This window comes from Scomber japonicus, chromosome 11, assembly GCF_027409825.1.
Source record: "Scomber japonicus isolate fScoJap1 chromosome 11, fScoJap1.pri, whole genome shotgun sequence".
Classification (NCBI taxonomy): Eukaryota; Metazoa; Chordata; class Actinopteri; order Scombriformes; family Scombridae; genus Scomber; species Scomber japonicus.
In genome coordinates, this window is record NC_070588.1 from 33,608,545 (window position 1) to 33,631,614 (window position 23,070).

At 41.8% G+C, this 23,070-nt stretch overlaps 1 protein-coding gene across 1 annotated transcript; it reads right to left on the reverse strand.

The window, feature by feature from the left end:
* Window positions 1–11,474: 11,474 nt before the first annotated feature.
* LOC128367716 (uncharacterized) lies at window positions 11,475–14,590 on the reverse strand. The gene is made up of 2 exons (XM_053328327.1): window positions 12,465–14,590; window positions 11,475–12,252 (listed from the first exon to the last, which is right to left on the reverse strand). Exons 1-2 carry the CDS (start codon window positions 14,588–14,590, stop codon window positions 11,475–11,477), a joined length of 2,904 nt encoding a protein of 967 aa, XP_053184302.1.
* Window positions 14,591–23,070: the final 8,480 nt, after the last annotated feature.

Below are 23,070 nucleotides of genomic sequence, written 5' to 3' on the forward strand. Positions count from 1 at the left end.
TCATACAATATTAATTTATCAGACAATATAAACGGACAGCACTCTGATCATTCAATGTCACTTTATTACGGCACAGACGTTTGGGGCAGAGCGCTTCCTCAGTGCCCTTCCTTTCATAAGAGACATTAAGTTAGTTTAATATTCAACATTCAAAATACAAACCTATTATGCTTCAACCATTTGAGTGAATGATTTCAAACCAACTGTATAACATACAGAATAATATCCCTCATGTGCCTCAAGGCTTATTTTACAAATATATATTTTCGTCAATTTTTTACAATTACAATAAATAAATACAGTTATTATGCTCCCTGACACTTTGATCTCAGGATGTCAAACCTACAGAATAATATCCCCCACGTGCCTCAATGATTATTTTTTAAATATATATTTTGGCCAATTAAAAAATTGCATCTATCCCTAAAAGCTCTTTCTCTCCTAAGCGCTCCTCTCGCGATCCGCGCACCAATGTTGACAGCCAGGACCTTTTAAGAATGGGCAGGTCATTTTCTAAGAGAGCTGATTGGTCAGGAGGTGGTGCTTTTGTACTCATTGATCTCTTATCCAGAACATAACCTGCTCCGGAGCAGGTTAGCCGTTCAGCATAAGTTACCATGGTGATTTACCCCGGTAAGAAGTGAACCAGCTTCGTAGTACGGAAAACCCAGGGTTAACCCTGAAGTTACCTCGATAAGAGAAAATCCAGCTTCGTAGTACAGACCTCTGATCTGTTCCCAATTTCGTCTAATGTTGATTCTGATTGGTAAACAGTAAAAAAAAAACAAATAACTCTGAGTGTAAACCTATTTGTTCTCATAAAAATGATTTTACAACTGAAAATCTTTTGAAGTGGTTGATATAAGTGAAATGAGCAAATGAGCAAAGATGTGATAAACAGGAGGGAAATGTTGGAATTATTGTATAGAAGTTATCTCATATTTACCCTTTCTATGATCATTAACCTTTATAGTCTACAAGCATGCTGTTTTAAAGTTGCTTTTCAGGACCTGTGACCAATCTGTGACCCTGCTCAGGACGTCTTTGAAGTGTGTGTCCACCTGAGACCAATATGTGACCGATTTGTGACCCCCACTCCTTATAGCAAAAATGACTATGTAAATTAGGGAAATCCTGAAACCAATAAAAAGAAAGGGTTCGGCAAGGTTTGCTCAGAACGGGTTGGAGATTGAAACTGAGCAGATCTCTGTCCGTTCTCCTTGCAAGTAGAAACTCTAATCCTGTTGTCTTGTCTCCTTTGTTTGATATTTTAAGTGTTTTAGGTTGCCTGAACCTGACACCTTGTTTATTGTTTTTCCTCTTCTAATATTTCCTGTAATCCCAGACAACAGGAGGTTCAACATGCTATAAATGAAAGAGGAAATATTCCAGACGAGGTAAATCTGCCTCATCAACTTCTATAAGCTCAACTCCTGCCAGCGCTGTCGGCTTTATTAGTTCAAGCTGCACAGTTTCGCTTTTACAACATCTGATTTTCTGTCACTAATGAGGTTATTTTTTGTAAGCAGTTTGGTTAATGATAATTTAATTTCTTCGAAAAGTGACTATGAAAATAAAACCATTATTGACTTTATTAACTTTATTAGGATAGCCTACATTTCCCTCTTTGATCACAGCCACATAAACTGTCACTCTTTAAATCTGAAATATAATTTGATTTTAATACATTTGGCTGCAAACTCACAACATGTAACTGTGACAAAATACTACAGTGCGACAGAGTTTCAAGTCTTTGCAAGGTAACTGTGCCACGAAAACTGACTGGAATCTAGTGTGTGTGTGTGTTTACTAGCAGCAGTAATGTAAAGCACACAGTGCAATAATAAACTCTGGCACGGTCCTCTACTTTCTGGGGCCAACCTATGGGGGTGTATTTTTTGGTCATGACTGATGACTTCAGTGCTGGTGTAGCAGAAATCTGCACATACGGTTCCATGAATTGAATGACCCAGTAACTTCACACAGTTCATACAGGTCATTGATCTATGGCTCAGCCTGAGGCTTCATGGCTCGTTGTTGGAAAACATCAATGATAACTGTGTGAATGTTTCTTGCTGTAATTATTCTCCAGCGGTCATTGACAATGAAACAAGCTGAGTTAGGCCTATAGGTGCTGGCTTTTTGTATAGTTAGCTTGTTTAGTGTCACATATCTACCATGACATTTAGTTTAGTTTGGTTTAGCTTAGCTTAGCTTAGCTTAGTTTAGTTTAGTTTAGTTTAGCTTATCTTAGCTTAGCTTAGCTTAGTTTAGCTTAGCTTATCTTATCTTATCTTAGTTTAGCTTAGCTTAGTTTAGTTTAGTTTAGCTTAGCTTAGTTTAGTTTAGTTTAGTTTAGCTTAGTTTAGTTTAGTTTAGCTTAGTTTAGTTTATCTTAGCTTAGCTTAGTTTAGCTTAGCTTAGCTTAGTTTAGCTTAGTTTAGTTTAGTTTAGTTTAGCTTAGCTTAGCTTAGTTTAGTTTAGCTTAGTTTAGTTTATCTTAGCTTAGCTTAGCTTATCTTATCTTATCTTATCTTATCTTATCTTATCTTAGTTTAGCTTAGCTTAGTTTAGTTTAGTTTAGCTTAGTTTAGTTTAGTTTAGCTTAGTTTAGCTTAGTTTAGTTTATCTTAGCTTAGTTTAGCTTAGCTTAGTTTAGTTTAGTTTAGTTTAGTTTAGCTTAGCTTAGTTTAGTTTAGCTTAGTTTAGTTTATCTTAGCTTAGCTTAGTTTAGCTTAGCTTATCTTATCTTATCTTATCTTATCTTAGTTTAGCTTAGCTTAGTTTAGTTTAGTTTAGCTTAGTTTAGTTTAGTTTAGTTTAGCTTAGTTTAGTTTATCTTAGCTTAGCTTAGTTTAGCTTAGCTTAGCTTAGCTTAGTTTAGTTTAGTTTAGCTTAGTTTATTAGAATACCCATTTGCCATTGCACTGGGTAACAGCTACTCTTCTTAGGGTCCACAATTGACTCAACTCAACTCAACTTTATTCATACAGTATAGCACTTTAAAACAACCACAGTGCTGTATATAAATTGATAAAACAACACAGGAACATAAAACAATTAACAGGAAATAAATACTAAAATAATTGTTTATTGTTTTTAAAACAGATTAAAAACAATAAAACAATAACTAAAAAACAAACCATAAAACACTAAAACAGGAGCAGAGTCTCATGCACTGTTAAAAGCAGAAAAAAAAACCAATACAGTTATATAAAACCACAATATTATACAAAAATACAATAGAACAAAAAGCATGCGAAAGAGTAGCAACATATGTTCAAAGCATAGCCTACAGGAAAAAAACACACTAGAAAGAGGAAAAAGAAATTAAACCCACACACATTTAGAGAAGATTGTGAAATGAACAACATGTACATATGCAGTCTGGTAATTAGTTAAGTTTCCATCCAGAGCACAAAGAGAAAAAGTGAAGAACGTATAATGATCATTCATCCCTCGCTCTGACTCTGACCTTTAGTAGTAAAGGTTAAGTGCTGCTGTGGAGTTCAGTTTCACTGTGTCCTGTTTTAGAGCCATCCACCTCCACCAGTCACAATGAAGTGTGTCAGCAGCTGCTGGTTGACATGCTGAATATGTTTACATTACAGCAGTGATAAAACACACTGCACTGCTCTGTGCTTTTACTTTCTAATTACAAATGCATGTGTTTTCTTCTAATGTTGAAAATAATACATAATGCATAATAGTAAATAGCAAAGGAGTGTGAGCTGACATGAGGAGATCACATCAGACTGTGCCTGTTGTATTCATGACATGTTTAATTTTTTTTATTACTAACTTAACACATGACTGTAGATAAGACCTACAGGACAAAATATCTGCATTGTAATTGTGGCCTAGCAGTGAGCTTATGACTGGAAGGTTGTCAGTTGAATGTCTGGACTGGCACGATGAATCTGTGAGGGGAAGTGGAAAAGCAGTGCTGCCCCCCCCCCTCCTTCCCTCCCTCCCTCATTTCTAACACTGAGGAGCCCTGGAGCAAGGCCCTTAACCCTTACTGCTCCAGTGCAGCTGCTCAGTGACAGATCACACTGTGAATGTGATCAGTGAAATGTCCCTGAATAAATAATAATAAATAAATGGGATGAATGTAAAGCTTTTTTCACACCAACAGTTATACAGTTGTACAGTACAATTATCTGCATTTAACCCAAAATGTTAAGTACTAGGAACAATGAGGAGCCATGTCCAGTTCTATGTTAGTACCTTGGAATTAACCAATCATACATGTTTTTGAGACTAGGAGGAGATCAAAGTATCTGGAGGAAACCATGCAAGCACAGGGCTAACATGCTAACATGCTAACACACATAAGGTTCTTCCCCAGTCAGGTATCAAACTGGTCTTCATATTGACATTTTGCAATCTACATTACACTCTGCTGGTTTGACGGACTTATTGTGGCAAAAGTGTTTGTAAATGTATGTATTTGCCGGCCATAATATATATGGTTATAGTTAAGCTATAGTTACGCCCAATTACACTTAGGGCACGCACATGGCCAGCAGCGACCCCCTGAACACATCCATCATGTCCACGGACCCCCCCCCCCCCCCCGCCCCACCTCTTCTGTTGAGCTGTTATGTTTACCATGCAGCAGTCTCTAGGGCTTATAGGACATGATATGACTGCACCATGCTGCTCTCAGACAGCAGAGAAGATCACTTCCTGCCTGCTATCAAGGAGAGTGCACAAAAATTGCTGCCTGACCAGAGCTCACAGCATCATCAGACCCCCTTCTACCCCTCACCCCCACCCACCCCACCTACCTCTCTCCCAACCCCCTAACAGCAGGTTAAACTTGGCGTGCTGTGGACTGCTAAGCTGTGTTGACATGAAGACAATCTGCTGAGCAGCTGCAGGACGAGCAGGCTTTGATGCAGGTCATCTGATCAAAGAGGTGCAGGATTTTCCAGATTTTCTAATTTAATCACTCAACACAGAGTGGACATCCTCTGACCTCATCATCAAACAACACACTGAGCCTACTTCCTGTGGTGTCCTGCAGGTGATTCAAACCTTTATTAAACCTTTTTTTTAACCAATAACTGAATCAATGTATCTGGCTCAGATACTAAACATCAAACAGCTGGCAAATTTTTTTATTTTTTTTTTCAGTTACCCCTCAAAGGTTCTGATTAAAAAATAAGAGCACACAACATTAAGGGGATTATTATTTAAAAAAATCTTTTCTTATTCATTTATTCTAAGTACAGAAAACATATTTTTGCATATTACAAGGAGATTATCTTTATTCAAATGCCTGCTAATGCCTTTGTGTCTAATACTGTGCATGAATTAACCCTGTTCAGACATCACTGCTCCCTTGTAAGTTTAAAGACAAAAAAATAAAACTCTAATGTGGGAATGATCAACAATCACAAGCCTAACACTGACCTGATGGAAAGGATTTATAGTGTGGCTGCTATAAATTCATTATCTTACTTTTTTCCTCAGTGGCATGTTATATATGTTTGTTTTTTAAAAACTTTCTTCTTTCCAGTTTGTTATAGAAAATGTGTCAGTGTTTAACTCATCAGTGGAGAAACCCTCACATACTGTTCATATTCTATTCCTTCACAGTTTGTTCCCCTATACCACATTTCGAACTTATGGAAGTGTGGGGTTTATTGTATAAGCATTAGAGCCATCAGTCTTCACTGCTACATCATAAAAACTACTATCTTATTAAAACTATTAATAATATAATATATATTCATTTCACTAAAAGCACACGCTCAGACAAAAATGTGTAGCACCTAAACAAAAGTATTACATTTTCAAATATTTTTTTGCATTTTGTTCCACTTTAGGAAAGTCATCAAATTTCAGAGTAAAATACATTTGGGGGTCTTTTTACTCACATGCCAAAACGGGTCAAATTTGAACCCGAGCACTGTGTAAGGGTTGAACTGAAAATGTTTACTGAAGCTTGACCAAGGAGAATCAAAGTATTAATACACCTGTCTGATGCATGATGTCACCATTTGTGAGGAAGTTGTCCTCTGTGGATCGTCTCTAAGCCTCCACAACCATGAATACACTATCTACAGTAAACCCATACATGGTCATCCTCACTGCTTCTATAGTCATGGAATTAGCCTATCGGTTCATTATTCTACAAACAGTGAAACACAGTGACCCATCTGTGGGTTTAGGGAGACAGATAGTCACATCCTCTGACCCTGGTTACCACGGTAATGCTGCACCGCTGTTATCAAAGTGAGTCCTGCTGACAGCTGCCTTCACTTTGTAGAGGAGAGAAACAGTATGTCTCTCTGCCAAGATGATAGTGTTGCCTTTATTGTGACCTCAAAGCCCACGCTAGACCCTAAATATGGAACATTCCCTCACACAATGTAATGCCACAGTAATCTACTCTAGGTGTTGCATTTCTATGACAGCAGTTCTTATTATGTTCACCTGGTTTTACCTAAATGTTTAAGAGGTCAGACTGTGATCACAGCCTGCTGCACATAGGTATCAGCTAAACAGCTGTGCTTGTGTTGTTACTAAAGAGTAAATATAAAGCACATGTGAACATCTTCAGTTAGACAGAGAGAGAGAGAGGGAGAGAGAGGGAGAGAGAGAGAGAGAGAGAGACAGAGAGAGAGAGAGAGAGAGAGAGAGAGAGAGGGAGAGACAGAGAGACAGAGTGAGAGAGAGGCACTTCATGGATCCTAAAAGTGTCTTCATCCTCTGCATCAATGAATCACATCATGATGTCATGTGGTCGTTTTGGTTTTCTTTTTCTGTTTTGTTATGTTCTATTTCATCAGACAGGAAGTCTATGTGTCAGAGAAAGGCGGGACAAAATAAAACAGGAAGTGACTGAATCAGTGAACAAAAAGTTACATCATTGGTTTGGTTTACAGCATCAAATGTTTCAATCATCACAAAACCCTTTCAGGATGTTTTATTTTTTTCAAAACACACACACACACACACTTACACAAAACATTAATAACGGACAAACTAATATTTAAACAAACAATACGACTGTTGTGTTATAAATCTATGATTTTCTTAAATGACTTCAAAGACATAAACTAAACATATGTCTGTGTCTCCACTGTTCCAGTTAACAGCTCGCTATGAAAGACCCTGAAAAAAACTGGTTTGACTAAACTGCTGACCTCTAATCTAGAAAACAAGCTGTTATTCTACCTTTCACATCCTCAGATCATGTCATCTGGCTGGCTTTAATGTTGAATGTAAACTTTATGAGTAGCTGAGGGCAGAGTGTTCAGTGTTCAGTGAACCTCAACCTAGGACAAATTCAGCAGTTTCCATGGTGACCTCATCTGTGTTTGTCCATATGGGCTTCAAATGGGTTCTGACTGGGTTTCAGGTGGGGCCCAACTGGGTGAGACCCATGTAGACCCCATATGTTAGCCCATAAGTGGGATCAGAATGGGCCTGAAATGGGGCCCATTTATCCAGCACACATGGGCTTCACATGTGGGGCCTATGTTTCTGAAACAATATGGGGCGTGTCTGATGTTGAGAGACACACAATGACCCCCAGCTTTTACGTACAAGATGTATTTGAAGAATCATCTTAAATCAGTGACTCTTAGGTCCTGGATAGTTTTTCCTCATGTGCTGAACACTGGCTGCTTCTCATCCCAACCCATGTTAACTGAAGGTATGTGGGGTGATTGTGGAGACTAGACCATCTGATGCATTCTCCTTCTTGATCACATAGTCGTCACATAGCCTGGACTTTTGGGACAAATGACGGTCCCACTAAGGTGAAACTGGACAGGATACTGTGGTAGCTGAATGACTAGTGTAGATGCATTACTTTATGAAACACATTATTTGTACAGAAAGTGATGAATAAATCTACTTTAAGTCTACTTAATAAGTTAATTCAATAACAACAGATCATCCAGAGCTGCAGAGAATGACTGGTACTGTGTGTGGATTTATACAAAAGGAAGTGTTGGCTTGTCAAATCTGAAATGCGTGTGTGTGTGTGTGTGTGTGTGTGTGAGTGTCTGTGTGAGTGTCTATCTCTCTCTGTGTGTTTGTGTGCGTGTCTGTGAGTGTGCGTCTGTGTGTCTGTCTCTCTCTGTGCATCTTTATATGTGTGTGAGCGTCTCTCCCTCTCTGTGTGCGTCTGTGTGTGTGTGCGTGTGTGGTGTATCTGAGTGTTAGTGTCTCTCTCTGTGCATCTGCATGTGTGTGTGCGTGTGTGGTGTGTGTGTGTCTCTCTCTCTGTGCATCTTAATGTGTGTGTGTGTGTGTGTGTGTGTGTGTGTGTGTGTGGTGTGTGTCTGTCTGTGTGTGAGTCTCTTGCTCTCTCTCTCTGTTCATCTTTAGGTGTGAGTGTGTGGTGTGTGTTTGTGTGTGAGTGTCTCTCTCTTTTTGTGTGCGTCTGTGTGTGTCTCTCTCTGTGCATCTACATGTGTGTGTGTGCGAGTGAGTGTCTCTCTGTATGCGTGTGTGTACGTGAATGTCTCTCTGTATGCGTGTGTGTACGTGAATGTCTCTCTGTATGCGTGTGTGTACGTGAATGTCTCTCTGTATGCGTGTGGTCAGGTCACTATTATATCTTTGATCATCCTAATACTTCCCACTTTCTTTTCCATGAGTGTGGCAGCTCCTAACCAACCCCAGCATGAGTCCTGCATGGCTCATATTCAGCAAGCACAATTGTTGAAGCTAATTGGATTATTTCTCCATTTTGAAGACAGAGAAGTTCAAAGAGGAAGGTAGGCGTTCAAAGACGTGAGCCTAAAGGTGAGAAAATGGAAAAAGATACAGCAGAACACGGAATCGTTAGAAGTTGTCAGTAGGTCAGTAGGTCAGTAGGTCAGAGAGACGGACGGTGAATTAAGAGGTTTAAGTAGATCAGGCTTCCTTCTTCATCCTAGTTATCCTGTTAACATGACGACATGAGCACAGCAGGAATGTTCAGCAGAGACAAAGCGCCGGTGAAGAAGCAGGCCAAGCTTTGCGAAACGTGAACAATTTCGGTTCGGGAAGCTTGACTCCCATTTTTTTGGGTCGTAGCTGGTCGACCAATCAGACGAGCCACTCGGTGCCGAGTCACAGACCCCAACCATCCAGTCCCCTTTCGACACCGCCGCTTATTGCCAGGGTTGTTTGTGCCCTGAGGGAGGAGAGGTGGAAGTAGAGCAGAAAATGTTGACGGAGAATAGAAAGGCTACAGATCTGCCACCTGAGAACAAACATCACACATATACATTTTTCTTTTCTTTTGTTTTTGGATAATGAAAAGTTTAAGAAATTCTGCAAGAAGTAGCAGGTAGAATCATAAAAAAGAGCAGGAGGAACCCTAAAGGAGGAAGAGAAGGGTATGTGGAATCTATTAACCCTACTGTTGTCCTCGAGTCAAGGAAGGAAGGGAGGAAGAAGGAAGGAAAGGAGGGAGGGAGGAAGGCAGGAAGGAAGGAAGGGAAGAAAGGAAAGAAGGAAGGGAGGAACGAAGGGAAGGAAGGAAGGAGGGAGGGGAAGAAAGGGGGATGGAGGAAGGAAAGAAGGAAGGGAGGAAAGAGAGAAGAAGGAAAGAAAGAGAGAGGGAGGGAAGAAGGACAGATGGAAGGAAGGAAGGGAAGAAAGATGGAACAGTCAAAACAGACTGGGTCAATTTGACCCGTCGAGGACGACAGGAAGGTTAATAGAAAGGTTCAAGCAACAAAGAATGTGTCTGAAAACATTATAACAAACTTCTTCATTCTTTTCTTTCTTTTGTCTTTTTTCATGACTTTTGATGTCACACAGTAAATACAAAACCTGAATTATTTTTTTGAGTTTTATTGTTATTTTTTAATTTTCTTTCTCTCTGTCCTGACCTGCCAAGAGACAACGGATGAAAACTAGCTATTTTAGCAACTAAAACTAAAACTAAACCACAACTAAAAAATCTACTTAGCACTCAAATGTTGAGTGTGTAATTATTCATTTCTCATATTCTTGATGAACAGTATTTTATGGCTGTAGGTCAGAGAGTAGAGTACATCACAGAGAAATGAATGATGATGTATTCATCTTTAGCTTAAAGCTTTTAAATCCTATTGCATATTTTAAATGATTTGAAAAAGCTTTAATATGTAGACATGTTATATATGCCACTGAAAATCTGGACAACACATCAACAGGTTGCTTAGTTACTTTTTTCTGCCACAGTGTTATTTTTGCTTTGTACCACCAGGAGTCACCAAAGACAGACATTTTGTAATTGGACACATAAGGGCTTTAAAGTCATTGTGAGAAATGTACATTGTTTTTTTAAAAGTTGAGTTGTAATGCACATCTTTAATCATTTGTTCAATGCATAATTACATCACAGTGTATAAAAGGTGAGTAGCAAGATAAGTGAATACACTGTCACAAAAGGTTTAGTATGGAAATTGGCAGGTCATGATCACCATAAGCCCAAGCACATACAATGACTGTATTATGGCTTGTCCAAAAAAGTCCACTAAAAGATTTTCCACCAGACTTTATAGAAACAAATGTTAAGTAACCGTGTAAAGGAAGCTTCAGAGTCCACTGTGAGCTATGGTCTGCACACAGCTGGCAGGTGGAAGTTGGTCTGACCCAGGTTGAGTCAGGGTGTACGCAGGAACTTCCTGTAACCCAGCAGGAGTGGTCAATAATTGGAGTTCCCTGCTGACTTTAATGTTCTGGCAACTATTCACACTTCAAAGACTTAACCCCGTTCTGTCGCTCAGCAGCTACCTCAAACCTAAGTCTCTCCACAAGCAGCCGACCCAAACAATGTTTCTGGTTCAAGTTCAAGCAGGTTCACTAGTCACGTGGCCATATGTACATTAAATAAGATCTGTTCACTGTAATCATTTCTCCTGTTCCTAATGACCATTAAAACACCCTCAGTCTTTATTTTAAGTTAATCTTAGTATTCACGAGCAAGGAACACATCACCAATGAGATACGATTTAACAGATTTATTGACAGAATGGATGAATGAATGAATGAATGAATGTGCATGGTTGATGATGCGTGGTCTTCGTACGGAGATCTGGATGCGGTGTGGGGAGGTCGAATGAAGGATCCGCCGCTGCGCCCGGGCAGCGACGAACCCCCCTAGGAACCTGTGAGAGAAGATAGGAGAACAGAAAAAGAGGGAGGGAGGGTGGGGGAGAAACACGAATGCAAGCGAACGAGGGGGCAGCTGGGTTAGGTCTGTTTATATAGGAGCCGGAAGGGTTGTGATTGGTGTGTGTTCCCGCTCCCGAAACTGCGCTTGTCAAGCTTCGATTCACGAGCAAGGAACACATCACCAATGAGATACGATTTAAGAGATTTATTGACAGAATGGATGAATGAATGAATGAATGAATGTGCATGGTTGATGATGCGTGGTCTTCGTACGGAGATCTGGATGCGGTGTGGGGAGGTCGAATGAAGGATCCGCCGCTGCGCCCAGGCAGCGACGAACCCCCAAAAACCTCCAGTTATTTAAGGCGTGCTTGTGCGGATCTTAGGTCGTTGAGGTCTGAGCGGATATATCGATGGTATGTTAACGAGGCCCAGCGGCCCATGATTTGAATGAAGTGCTCGGGTATGCCGTTGCGGGATGCTGAAGTCGCGGCACCGATCCTAAAGGAGTGCCCGGAGTAATGCGTGGGTGATAAACCGGACAAAGACAGTATTTGGCGTAAATGATGATGGAACCAGGACCGAGAGGTTATTTGACCGGATTCGGAGATGAAAAGAGGGTGAGATAGAGGTGTGCCGTGGGATTTTCGGTAGAGAAGATAGTTAGAAAGGATGGCGAATGGATCTAAAGAAGACTGACTTTTAAAGTAGAAGACGGGAGTAGGATGGCCGGATTGATTCGTTTTTGTTTTCTTCAGATGGAGTACTATAGTATCGTCAGAAAACATTGATAAGTCGGAGATGCAGGCATGACGGCACGGGTCGAAATGGGATGAAGATGCGGTGAACTCTGAGCATCTGAGGAAACCGTAAAAGGCTAAAACGAACATAGCTTCGAGGGTCAGGGCGATGTGAGGAGTTTGGTAACCGGAGCGAATAGTGTTTAGGCAAGCGGACAGTAGTTCGGCGGTAAGAGGAAGTCGTTTAGGAGGTTTGGCTGGTTCTTGGCGGAGGAGAACGGAGAGAAGAGACTTTACTTGGGGATGGTTTAAGGCTGGGCTGGGAGTACCGGTGATGAGTTTAGAGAAGAAACTAATGCCGCTGAGGTAGGATTTGATGGTAGATGTTCTTATCCTCGAGACAGAATGAGAATAAGTAACGTAGCAGATTACGGTGGTGAGATCAAATGAGGGGAAAATAATGTTATGTCGGTTATGAAATTGATGAAAATTATTCCAGGCTGTCCAGTATGAGGAGAGTGTTGCGGGTGATAAACTGTTAATGATGTGCTTTTGAGATTCGATGATAAGGGGTACCAGAGATGGATTTATACGTTGAAAGTCAACGCTGAATACGGAGGAACTGGAGTCGGCATCGGGTAGGCGTTCGGAGCCAAGTTTCTGAACTTCTGAAATAGGAAGCGAGAGAGAGAGTCAGCAATAGCATTATGGTGGCCTGGGATGTGGGCAGCACGGAGGATGTATTGGTGGGTAACAGAGTGCCATGTGAGGCGACGCATGAATGGCATGATTGAATTAGAGTTGGAACGACCTTTATTGATGATGTCGACTACTGAAAGATTATCAGAGTGTATGAGGATGGATTTTGTGGACCATTCGTGTCCCCATAGGACGGCGGCAGCTACGATTGGGTAGATTTCGAAGAGCGCAGAGGAAGCGACCTCGCAATTGTTCGTGATCTCTGGGGGCCATGACGAAGCGAACCATCTACCATTAAAGAAACCCCCAAAACCGGCTGAGGGAGCGGCATCGGTAAAGAGCTGAATATCAAGAGAATTGGTTAATTGATCGTCGTAGAAAAAGGAAATACCGTTCCAGTTTGAGAGGAGATGGAGCCATAAGCGCAGCTCGGCGAGACAAGATGGGTTTAGTGAGACTGATGACAGGAGCGACGGTACTGATGAGGCGATAGACAGAAGGTGGGAAATGAATGCCCGACCCTGTGGGATAATGCGTAGGGCGAAGTTAAGGTGGCCGAGGAGTGAGAGTAATTGTCGTTTGGTGCAAGATGGGGCCATGAGGAAGTTAGAAATGAGAAGACAGATACGTTTGAGCTTTTCGATGGGGAGGGACGCTTGGAACGAGTTAGTGTCGAGCGTGATGCCCAAGAACTCGAGTGAAGTGGATGGGCCCTCCGTTTTCTCTGCCGATAGTGGGACGCCAAGATCGGCAAACACAGCGGTCAGTGTGGTTATGCCAGATGCGGGAGGAGAAGAGGGTGGGCTGATGAGCAGAAAATCATCTAAGAGATGAACGAGGAATTGGATGCCGTGATTATTACATAGTATCCAGCATAGGGCTTCTGATAACGTGTCGAACAGTTTGGGACTACTTTTGCAGCCGAAGGTGAGTCTCACTGCAAAGTAGTAAGCACCTCGCCATTTAACGCCGAAAAACCGCCAGAAATCAGGGTGGATGGGAAGGACTTTGAATGCACTGGTGATGTCGGCTTTTGAAAGCCATGAATTTTTGCCTGCAAGTTTAATGAGAGCGATAGCATGGTTTATTGTAGCGTAATGAAGTGAGTAATCTTCGCTAGGAATGAGGCTGTTAAGGCTAGGGACGCTGCTGCCGTGCGGAGCTGAGAGATCGATAATGATCCGCTGCTTGCCTGAGTATTTTCGGGTAGCTATGCCGAGGGGGCTGATGCGAAAGGTAGGGAAGGGAGGTTGAGAGAAGGGGCCGATCATGAAGCCTTGCTCGATCTCTTTAGAGAGTAGGCGATCGACAGAGCTTGGGTCGTTGGTGGCTGATTGCAGATTATTACATTCAAATGAAACAGATGGTTCTACTGATATACCGGGGTGGAAGCCTTCCTTGAAACCGGTAATAAGAAATTCGACAAAAGCGGGATCAGGGTGGTGACGGAGAGCAGCTTTCAGTGCCATGATATTGATAGGTGTTGAGGGGTGCTTACCTGACTTGAAGGAAGTAGGATTATGCGGGCATGCAGACCTGGCATGTCCGCCGCCGCAGAAGGAGCACACATGGAGGTAGCGGCATTGTGACATTTTGCACCCCTCTTCGTTAAAATTGTTACATATTGTTCGCCCGCCTTGATGTAGGATAGGTCTGCCCCTCTTGTCCACACCGTTAATGTTAGGTGAAAAGAGGGGGCGATTAGGTACGACTGACCTGGGAATAATAGTCGCTGGGGGGGCTGGTGATTGTGTATGGGGAAGAGCATAACTCCTGGTCGGATTATGTTGTCTATTGATCTTGGCCGGGATAGAGCAGGCGGATGCGGGATGGGAAGGTGCGCCGCAAAGGCTACAAGGCTGAGCGGCTCGGGCGGCAAAGATACGACAATACGTTTCTGTGTCTAATGTGCCCCAGTATGTAACCTCGTTAAATTGTTGGAGGCGGGCTGCTGCTTCGGAGGCAAAGTGGATGTGGTATTGATAGAAACCGAAATCACCAAAACGAAGTGCCAAATTGAGGACGATTGACATATAGTCATCCAGTTCTTGGCGTCGTGCCGGAAACCTGGAGCAGAGGACGTCTCTGTACAGGGAAAATGTATAGGCAAATTCTGTGGGATTAAGTTCCCTGAACTCCCCCGGGCGGGATGGTGACGATAGAGGACACGGAGCTAGCGGGAGTCGACCGCTTCCTTGGCTGGTTTGGGGGCCGGAAAGGTGGTGCCTCGGACGTCGAGGCTATGGCGACTTCTCCAGCTGGTTGGAGACCCTGGCGTTGGGTAACCGGTATACCTCCAAAGACCTCATCGTCGGAGGGAGACAGAGACAAGAAATCCATGCCGTGGAGACTGGTAAGTTACTATTAATTAGTAACTTGTTATCGAGATAGTTTGTTCTAGCACAGACGGGAGAAACACGAATGCAAGCGAACGAGGGGGCAGCTGGGTTAGGTCTGTTTATATAGGAGCCGGAAGGGTTGTGATTGGTGTGTGTTCCCGCTCCCGAAACTGCGCTTGTCAAGCTTCGAGAAAATTCCCTTTTATAAATACTCCAGACAGTGTTTCTTTGAGCTGCAGTGGAAGTACAGTAATTTGGCGCTAAAAAGACTGTAATTGTGAGATATGATATGATCCCAGATAGCAAAGAGTCATTGAAACAATGTTAAATCAACATTGTTTTGTCAACGTTAGGTCATTGAAACAACGTTGAACTCTGATGTTGATCCAACATCATTTTGCACCCTCAATTAATATTGAAACAACGTTGATTTTCTTACTGAAGATCAACAGAATTTCAATGGTATTTCAACTAACAAATGTTGAAACAATGTTGAAATTTCAACCTAACTATACATCAACGTGCTTTCAATGATATTTCAATATTAAATATAATAATATTAAACTACAATAATTACTATTTGACTCATTTGGACAGCTGAACAGTATTGTAACCAAATATGACTTTTTGAGCTTCTGAGATAAATGCTTGTGTAAGCATTATATTTAGCATTCAACTGCAAGATTTAGCATGTTAACAAATCCTCCTCCATAATCAGTGTTGGTGAACATTACTGCCATTAAAAAGTAACTAGTTCCGTTCCAGCATTACCTTGTGAGAACAGTAACTGGTTATTGTTTTAGTCCAGACCTCCTTTAAATAGAATGAGTGTACTATCATCACACAGCCAAGTCTGACCCATCATCTGTCAATCTTTACACTAATAGCAGGAATGACACACACAATGTTCTATTTACAGTCTTTATTGGACTAAAGTGGCTTCTCATAAACTACATCCAGGCTTTTGAACACATCTACTACAGCACATTACTATGAAGTTATAATTATAGATATGAATAAGCCCTAACCAGGATAAACATTAGTCTTCTAGAGATGATTACATCTTGAGGATACACATTTACTCCATCATGTTTCAGATATATGTATTCATGTCGTTGACCTGTAACTCATTCATCAGGTGGTTTGACAGCCTCCTGCATGCTGCAACGTTATTGCATCTTCATGTTAGTTATAAGTTCTGTTGTTGTCTGGGACGTGTCTAAACCTGTGCCCCTTTCTCAGCCTTCAAGCTTTACATTCCAGTTCCAGTGTGGCTGGTGATCAGGGAGAGCCTGCTCTGTAATTGTGGTGGTTTGACAAGTAAAGTTTGTATTATACCTTTCACAGAGCAGGTGTGCTTCACAAGAGTAAAAATAAGATCATAAAAATTGTAATATAATGTACTAACAATTACATACTGTAATGCTAAATGTTATCATATCTTGATTTATAATTTCCTCAGCTCCAGCAACTTGAATTAAATGATTAATTACATAGGTTGTGTGCAGACTGTCTCCATGCACAAAGTAGAACAATCAAACAATGAGAAATAATGACTCCAAAGCACAGGTAGCATTTCATTTCTAAATGGACTTTGACTTTGCTGAGAGAGACAAGGTCAGAGACGGCTTCCCTCAGAGGAACGTCAGCTCTCATTTAAGGGAGAGGAACTGGAGTGTGTGTGTGTGTTAGTGTGCACATTTGTAGACACTCCAAGACATGAATAAAACACACTGATCCTCGGTCAAACCATCAGTCTGACACATTGTCACCCTTCCTTCGTCTCTCATCCTCCTCTCCCTCCCCTCTTGAAAATGTGTGTGTGTGTGTGTGTGTGTGTGTGTGTTTGTTGTTGTGTGTGTACTTTCTCATTCATGATTTTAATTTCTCACAGTCATAAAGAAACATATAATAAGTCATATAGTATGTTTTGTTTGTTTGTTTGTTTGTTTGTTTTTCCAGCTGGATTTCCTTTGTTTTGGGCATAAAGGTAACACTGTCCTGATCAGTGAAATCAGAAAATTCAAAATTGACATAACAGTATTCTTAAGTGATAAAAAATAAATAAATAAAACAATCTCTAAATACTATATATAATAAACAATATACATATACAATCAGTGTTGGGGAGTAACGAATTACATGTAACGACGTTACGTAATTTAATTACAAAATTTCTATCCCCTCTGAGCTTCCGCTTTGACCTCGGTACCTCCAGGAGCAGCAGATCAGCTGACCTGAGGCACCGAGCAGGAGCGTGGGGGTGAAGGAGCTCAGAGAGGTAGAGCGGGGCCAGTCCATTTAAAGATTTAAAAACAAATAAAAGAATCTTAAAATGGACTCTAAAGTGCACAGGTAGCCAGTGGAGGGATGCCAGGATGGGCGTTATGTGCTCCCTCTTACGTACTCCAATTAAGAGGCGAGCGGCTGCATTTTGCACCAACTGGAGACGTGCGAGGGAGGACTGACTGACTCCAAAATAAAGTGCATTACAGTAATCCAGCCGAGATGTGATGAAGGCATGGATCACTGTTTCAAAGTGCTGTAGTGTGAGGAAGGGCTTTACTTTTGCCACTTTTGTCTAATGTGAAAAAAGCTGGACTTCACCACAGCACTAATTTGCCGATCCAATTTAAAATCACTGTCCATTTTAAAACCCAAGCTTGAGACTGTTGGCTAATAATCTGCCAAAGGACCCAAGTCAAATGGAGGGGGTTCACAAAGGCCACTGGGACCAAACACCATCACTTCTGTTTTTTTCTCGTTAAAGTTAAGGAAGTTCAAAGCCATCCAGGCTTTGATGTCTTCAAGACATGCCAGAAGTGGTGTTAGGGAGAAAGCGTTTTTCTTTTTCAGCGGCACATATATCTGACTGTCGTCAGCATAAAAGTGAAAAGAGATGCCATGCTTTCTCAGGATGGAACCCAGTGGCAGCAAATACAGCGAGAAGAGCAGGGGCCCTAAGACCGACCCCTGTGGAACCCCATACGGCAGTGGAGCAGAGCTGGACTCTGAAGTTCCAAGGCTCACACTCATGGTTCTGTCAGCCAGATAAGATCTGATCCAGTCCAGCGCAGTACCACAGATACCCACTAGGTGGCTTAGCCGAGCCACTAGGGTGTTGTGGTCCACTGTATCAAAGGCTGCCGTTAGGTCCAATAGGACAAGAATGACATGGTCACCAGAGTCATTTGTTAATAGGTTATCATTAAAAACCCGTAGTAAGGCTGACTTGGTGCTGTGCAGGGTTTTGAAGCCTGACTGAAAGACCTCCAGGACATTGTGTTCATCCAGAAATGTATGTAGCTGGGCATGAACAATTTTCTCCAATAATTTTGATATAAAAGGGCAGCTTGGAGATGGGCCTAAAATTGGCCAGCACGCTGCAGTCAAGGCCAGGTTTTTTAAGTAGCGGCTGCACCACTGCATGTTTAAAACTTAGGGGAACGACACCAGAAGACAGGCTGCAGTTTATGATAGCCAGCATTGACTGCCCTATACTCGGGAAAACCTCTTTAAAGAAGCTAGGAGAGACAGCATCACAGGGAGAGCCTGATGGCTTAATATGGCCAACCAGATCTTCTAAAAACGACATAGACACAGGCTCAAACGTATCAAGAGCTGCAGAACAAGGAACAGGGACAGAGGGGTCAGGTGCAGTAGCTAAGATGAGAGTCCTAGCAGTAGCAACCTTATCAATAAAAAAGTGCAGGAAGCTATTGCACATTTCAGGAGATGCCTCCAAGCTGACAGGCTGTGGGGCATTAAGAACAGTGTCAATGGTTTTAAATAACACCCGCGGGTTGTGGCGATTGGCTTCAATTATGTTTGACAGGTATTCTCTTCTGGTCTCTGTAACGGTATTCTGGTAGCAGCGCCAACAGTCCTTAAGGATTTGGAGAGAAACCTGCAGCTTGTCCTTCTTCCAATTTCGCTCAGCTTTGCGACACTCCCGTCTAGCTGCGCGAGTTGTGTCATTAAACCAGGGCTCGGATTTTGCTTTAGGCTGCACAGTTTTCTTTGGCGCCACCGAGTCCAGTATGGTTAGGCAGGAGGAGTGAAACCAAGAGCTGAGCTCCTCTGTGTTAACAGAGGCAGGGCAGACACAGAGCTGATCAAAAGCCACAGAGAACTGGCCAGCAGTAAAAGAGTTAAAAATCCGACGGCTCTGAACAGGAGCGCCAGATTTAACATCAGCACAGGAGAAAGCAACTTCAAATAATACTGGCATATGATCAGAAATCACATCATCACAGATCTCCAAGTTAGACACAGATAAACCATGAGAGAGGACGAGGTCTAAAGTGTGTCCATGTTTATGTGTGGGACCAGACACACACTGAACTAAATTAAAAGAGTCAATAAGGCTTAAAAAGTCCTTCACCAACGGCTTATCGGCCTGATGAGGGTGCGGAAATTCAATCACATCACTCCCATTCTAAAAACACTCCACTGGCTCCCTGTCTCACTCCGCATTGAGTATAAGGTCTCCCTCCTCATCCACCAGTGCCTCCATGGAACTGCCCCCACATACCTCAAGGACCTCCTCACTCCTCAGACATCCACACGTTCCCTCCGTTCTTCCTCCACCCATCTCCTTAAAACCCCAAGGACTAAGCTCCACACAATGGGTGATCGGGCTTTCTGCTCCGCCGCCCCCCGTCTTTGGAACGCCCTCCCAGAACACCTGAGGGCACCACAGGCTACTGACACTTTTAAATGTGGCCTGAAAACCCACCTTTTTAAAAAAACATATGATTGCTGATTTTATGTGTCGTTTTTACTCTGTAGCACTTTGAGATTGTTTTTATGAAAAGTGCATTACAAATAAAATTTATTATTATTATTATTATTATTAAGTCTCTGTCATACAGAGGAAGTCCAGGCCACGGGAGCTGAAGAAATCCCTCAGGATGAAAGTCTTGTTCGCCAGGGATCTAGCGTTCACCAAGCCAATCCTGGTGGGAGCTGAGACCTGTGATCCGGTGAGCCCGGGGTAGCGTCCTCAGAAGCCGGTGGTTTACCCCGCGCTGAGAGAGCCGGGGGGGGGGCAGAGACGGCGGGGCTGGAGTCCCTCAAAAGAGCCGAAGACAGGCACCAGGCAGGTGTCGATGGGGTCGAGGAAGCACCGGGGCACAGCGAGAGGAGGGAGCAATCCATGTCCTGTCCGAGAAATGGACGTAGATCGTGTCAGGCAGAGCTTCAGCTTCACCAGCCGACCTCCGCGTCTACCGTGGCGACGGGAACGCTTGCGCTGGGAAGATAGGGCCAGGGCCCGGTACAGGTGAGGTGGGATTCCCGCCAAAAACGGGGGTGAGGTATACTGTCCGCCGTGATCAAATGTACTTAAGTCACTGACATTCCTCCGGATAAACAAAAGAGACTGGCGATCATACACCAGCAGAGACTCAATTTGTTTAGTGCCAATGATTGAAAACAATAACAACACTAAGACTTGCAGGAGCACCAGACGGTCAGCCACACACACTGGCGCCATCTTGGATACGTCACACGTCAGGTCAGGATTTTTTTATTAGACCAACAACGATCACACCCCTCCCCCGGACCGACACCAAGTGTAACACCCCCCCGGAACGAAACTCCCTTAAATTAGTTTTTGCAGGTTGGGATGTCTGCAAGCGCCCTAACATTGTAGTACAATGCAAAGAGTGTTTGCCAGCGGTGAAGGTAAACAGTAACACTATCAGGTCTTAAAATGTGAAAATGGTCAACAGTCGAGAGCATTCATTCAAAATTAAGAAAAGTAATCAAAATGTAATCAAATGTAATTAGTTACATTACTTTGAGAAAGTAATTGAAATAGTTACACTACTATTACATTTTCAACAGGGTAACTTGTAATTGTAACCAACTACATTTCCAAAGTAATCTTCCCAACACTGTATACAATACATTAGTGGGAGTATAGAAATAACAGAAGACCAGTTTGTTTAAGACTAGTGTGATGTATGGTTTTTTGCATTGTAATTAATTTGCTCTTATGGAAAAACAGTTCCAAAAGCACATCATGGCTATTACAACAATGACACATTCAATATCAATATCACAGAAGTTGGATAGGAAAATGCAGTCAGTCACAATGGCTATTCTAGGTGGCTACTAGCTGTGTTTACTTTGGGTCAGACACTTTGGTATAGAAGTGTATTGCATTGACTTGAAAAAAAAAAAGTTCTGTTTTTAAATTCATGAGATAATATTTCCTGTTTTTCAGAATATTTTTTTCCTGTTTTTCTGAATTAAGGAGATCGTTTAAAACAACAGATGCTTTCATTCCTTTCTTGAGAGCTCGATTTAATGGAAGCAAACATAGCCCGCTTGTCATTGGGAGATACTCCTGTCTTTAAGTCATATACAGTATCTCACAAAAGTCAGTACACCAATATCAAAGTTTCATTTCTATAGTGTTGTCCCATGAAAAGATATAATAAAAATATTTGCAAAAATGTGAGGGGTGTACTGACTTTTGTGAGATACTGTAGATGCTACGGTCATTAGTTTAGGACTGTGTGGTTGTTCAGACAGAAAGTCCATTCAGATCTGCTGGACACTCTGATGTTTCTCCAGGATCAGTTGGACAGATATGACATAGTTAACAGCAGGTTAACGTTACTTGCAGGTGGGAGCTTCTCAGGATCTCGTTGATTCACAAAAACAGAAAAAATGATTCTGACAATGCTTTTTTGTTTTGTTGGAAAGTTGTAGAAAACTCCAGCCTCCTATAAAATGTTTTTCATGGATCCTCATTTCACTAAATTTTTGGAGCTGGAAAATGAGCTTGACCCATAGAGCCACAAAGGCCACATTTATTATAAATGTTGAAAGAAATCAGAAGGTTTTCTTCTTTAGTTTTTTGTATGTGTCAAATTACTACTGTAAAGAATTCTCAGCCAAGCTTCTGTTTAGTCCCTTGTCTTGGTTTTATTGTACATTTACTTTATGGTTCATTCTTAAGGCAGGCTCAGACTAAGGAAGTTTTGGGCTGATTTACCCCTCCTGATAATTGGAGGAGAAATCTGGTCTGGGACCTTGGTCTGTATTGATGTGTGCCACTGATTATCTGGTGATGTGATGGGATTACAGATCCAATCTTTAACATCCCGATCTGCTTTCATACTCATTGGTGTGTGTGTGTGTGTGGAGGGGGGGGGGGTGTATAAACCGGTGTATAAGTCAAATCTTTAACACAATATTTTTTCATGTCAAAGTGGGGTGTGTCTTATACACCAGTGAGATAGTTTGTATCTGGATATGATCATAGGTAGGCAAGTCGACAGTTAAAATCGTACCTCCAGTTCTTGGTGAGGAGCAGACAACCTGTGTCATCAACCATGTTATCACCCAGACTATCATCACTACTATCACCTTCTACTTTTATATTTTTCACTGCAAACATGACTGAATCAACATGCTCCCTCTGGCACAATAATATGAATAATATTCTGTAGAGTGTGATATATCATTATTTTCAAATCTTGTAGTGAGTGCATGTTTGAGATTAGAGAGAAGAACATCAGTGAAGATTTCCCTTGTGTATGTGATGTAAGACATTGTCGAAATCAGTTAGGATTTTCAGACTGTAGCCTGAGCCTGTCTTTAGTTCTCATCAAGACAGATTTCCAGAAACATCTGTTTTCAGAAAATAAAGCTTTAAAAGCCCCACTGAACCCCTACACTACCTACTGAGCACTAAACACACACTAGCCTTGATTGATTTTTGTGAAATGAGCAGAGACAGTTTCAGCTGAACTCTGCCCATTTCGGCTCCTAGTTATGCTGCTATAGGCTTTATGGGGCATTCCCAAACGCAGATCATCTTTTTGTTATCTTTTTGTTTTCTCTTCTCTCTTTTTTTCCTTTACAATCATTAAGACATTAAAAATCAATAATATAAGGGTTAGGCTATATAAATTTAGCTTAAGCCCACATAATAAGCCCAAATATGATAATTATAGTATAACTAATAAAACTTAACTAACCCTAACCCTTCTATACAAACTGATTTCTATAAACACACACACAACTCAAAATAGTCAACAATTGCTAACATTAGCGTTGTTAGTACCAACGGCTATCAACAGCCACCAACGGTTGCCAACATTAGCAGCAGTGTTGGGAAGATTACTTTGGAAATGTAGTTGGTTACAATTACAAGT

Coding starts and splice junctions, on each gene's coding strand:
- LOC128367716 (XM_053328327.1), bottom strand. CDS start 14,590: ATGTCAATCGTCCTCAATTTGGCACTTCGTTTTGGTGATTTCGGTTTC. Junction 12,253..12,464: donor CCAGTTCCTCCGTATTCAGC/GTTGACTTTCAA, acceptor TTCTGTCTCGAG/GATAAGAACATCTACCATCA.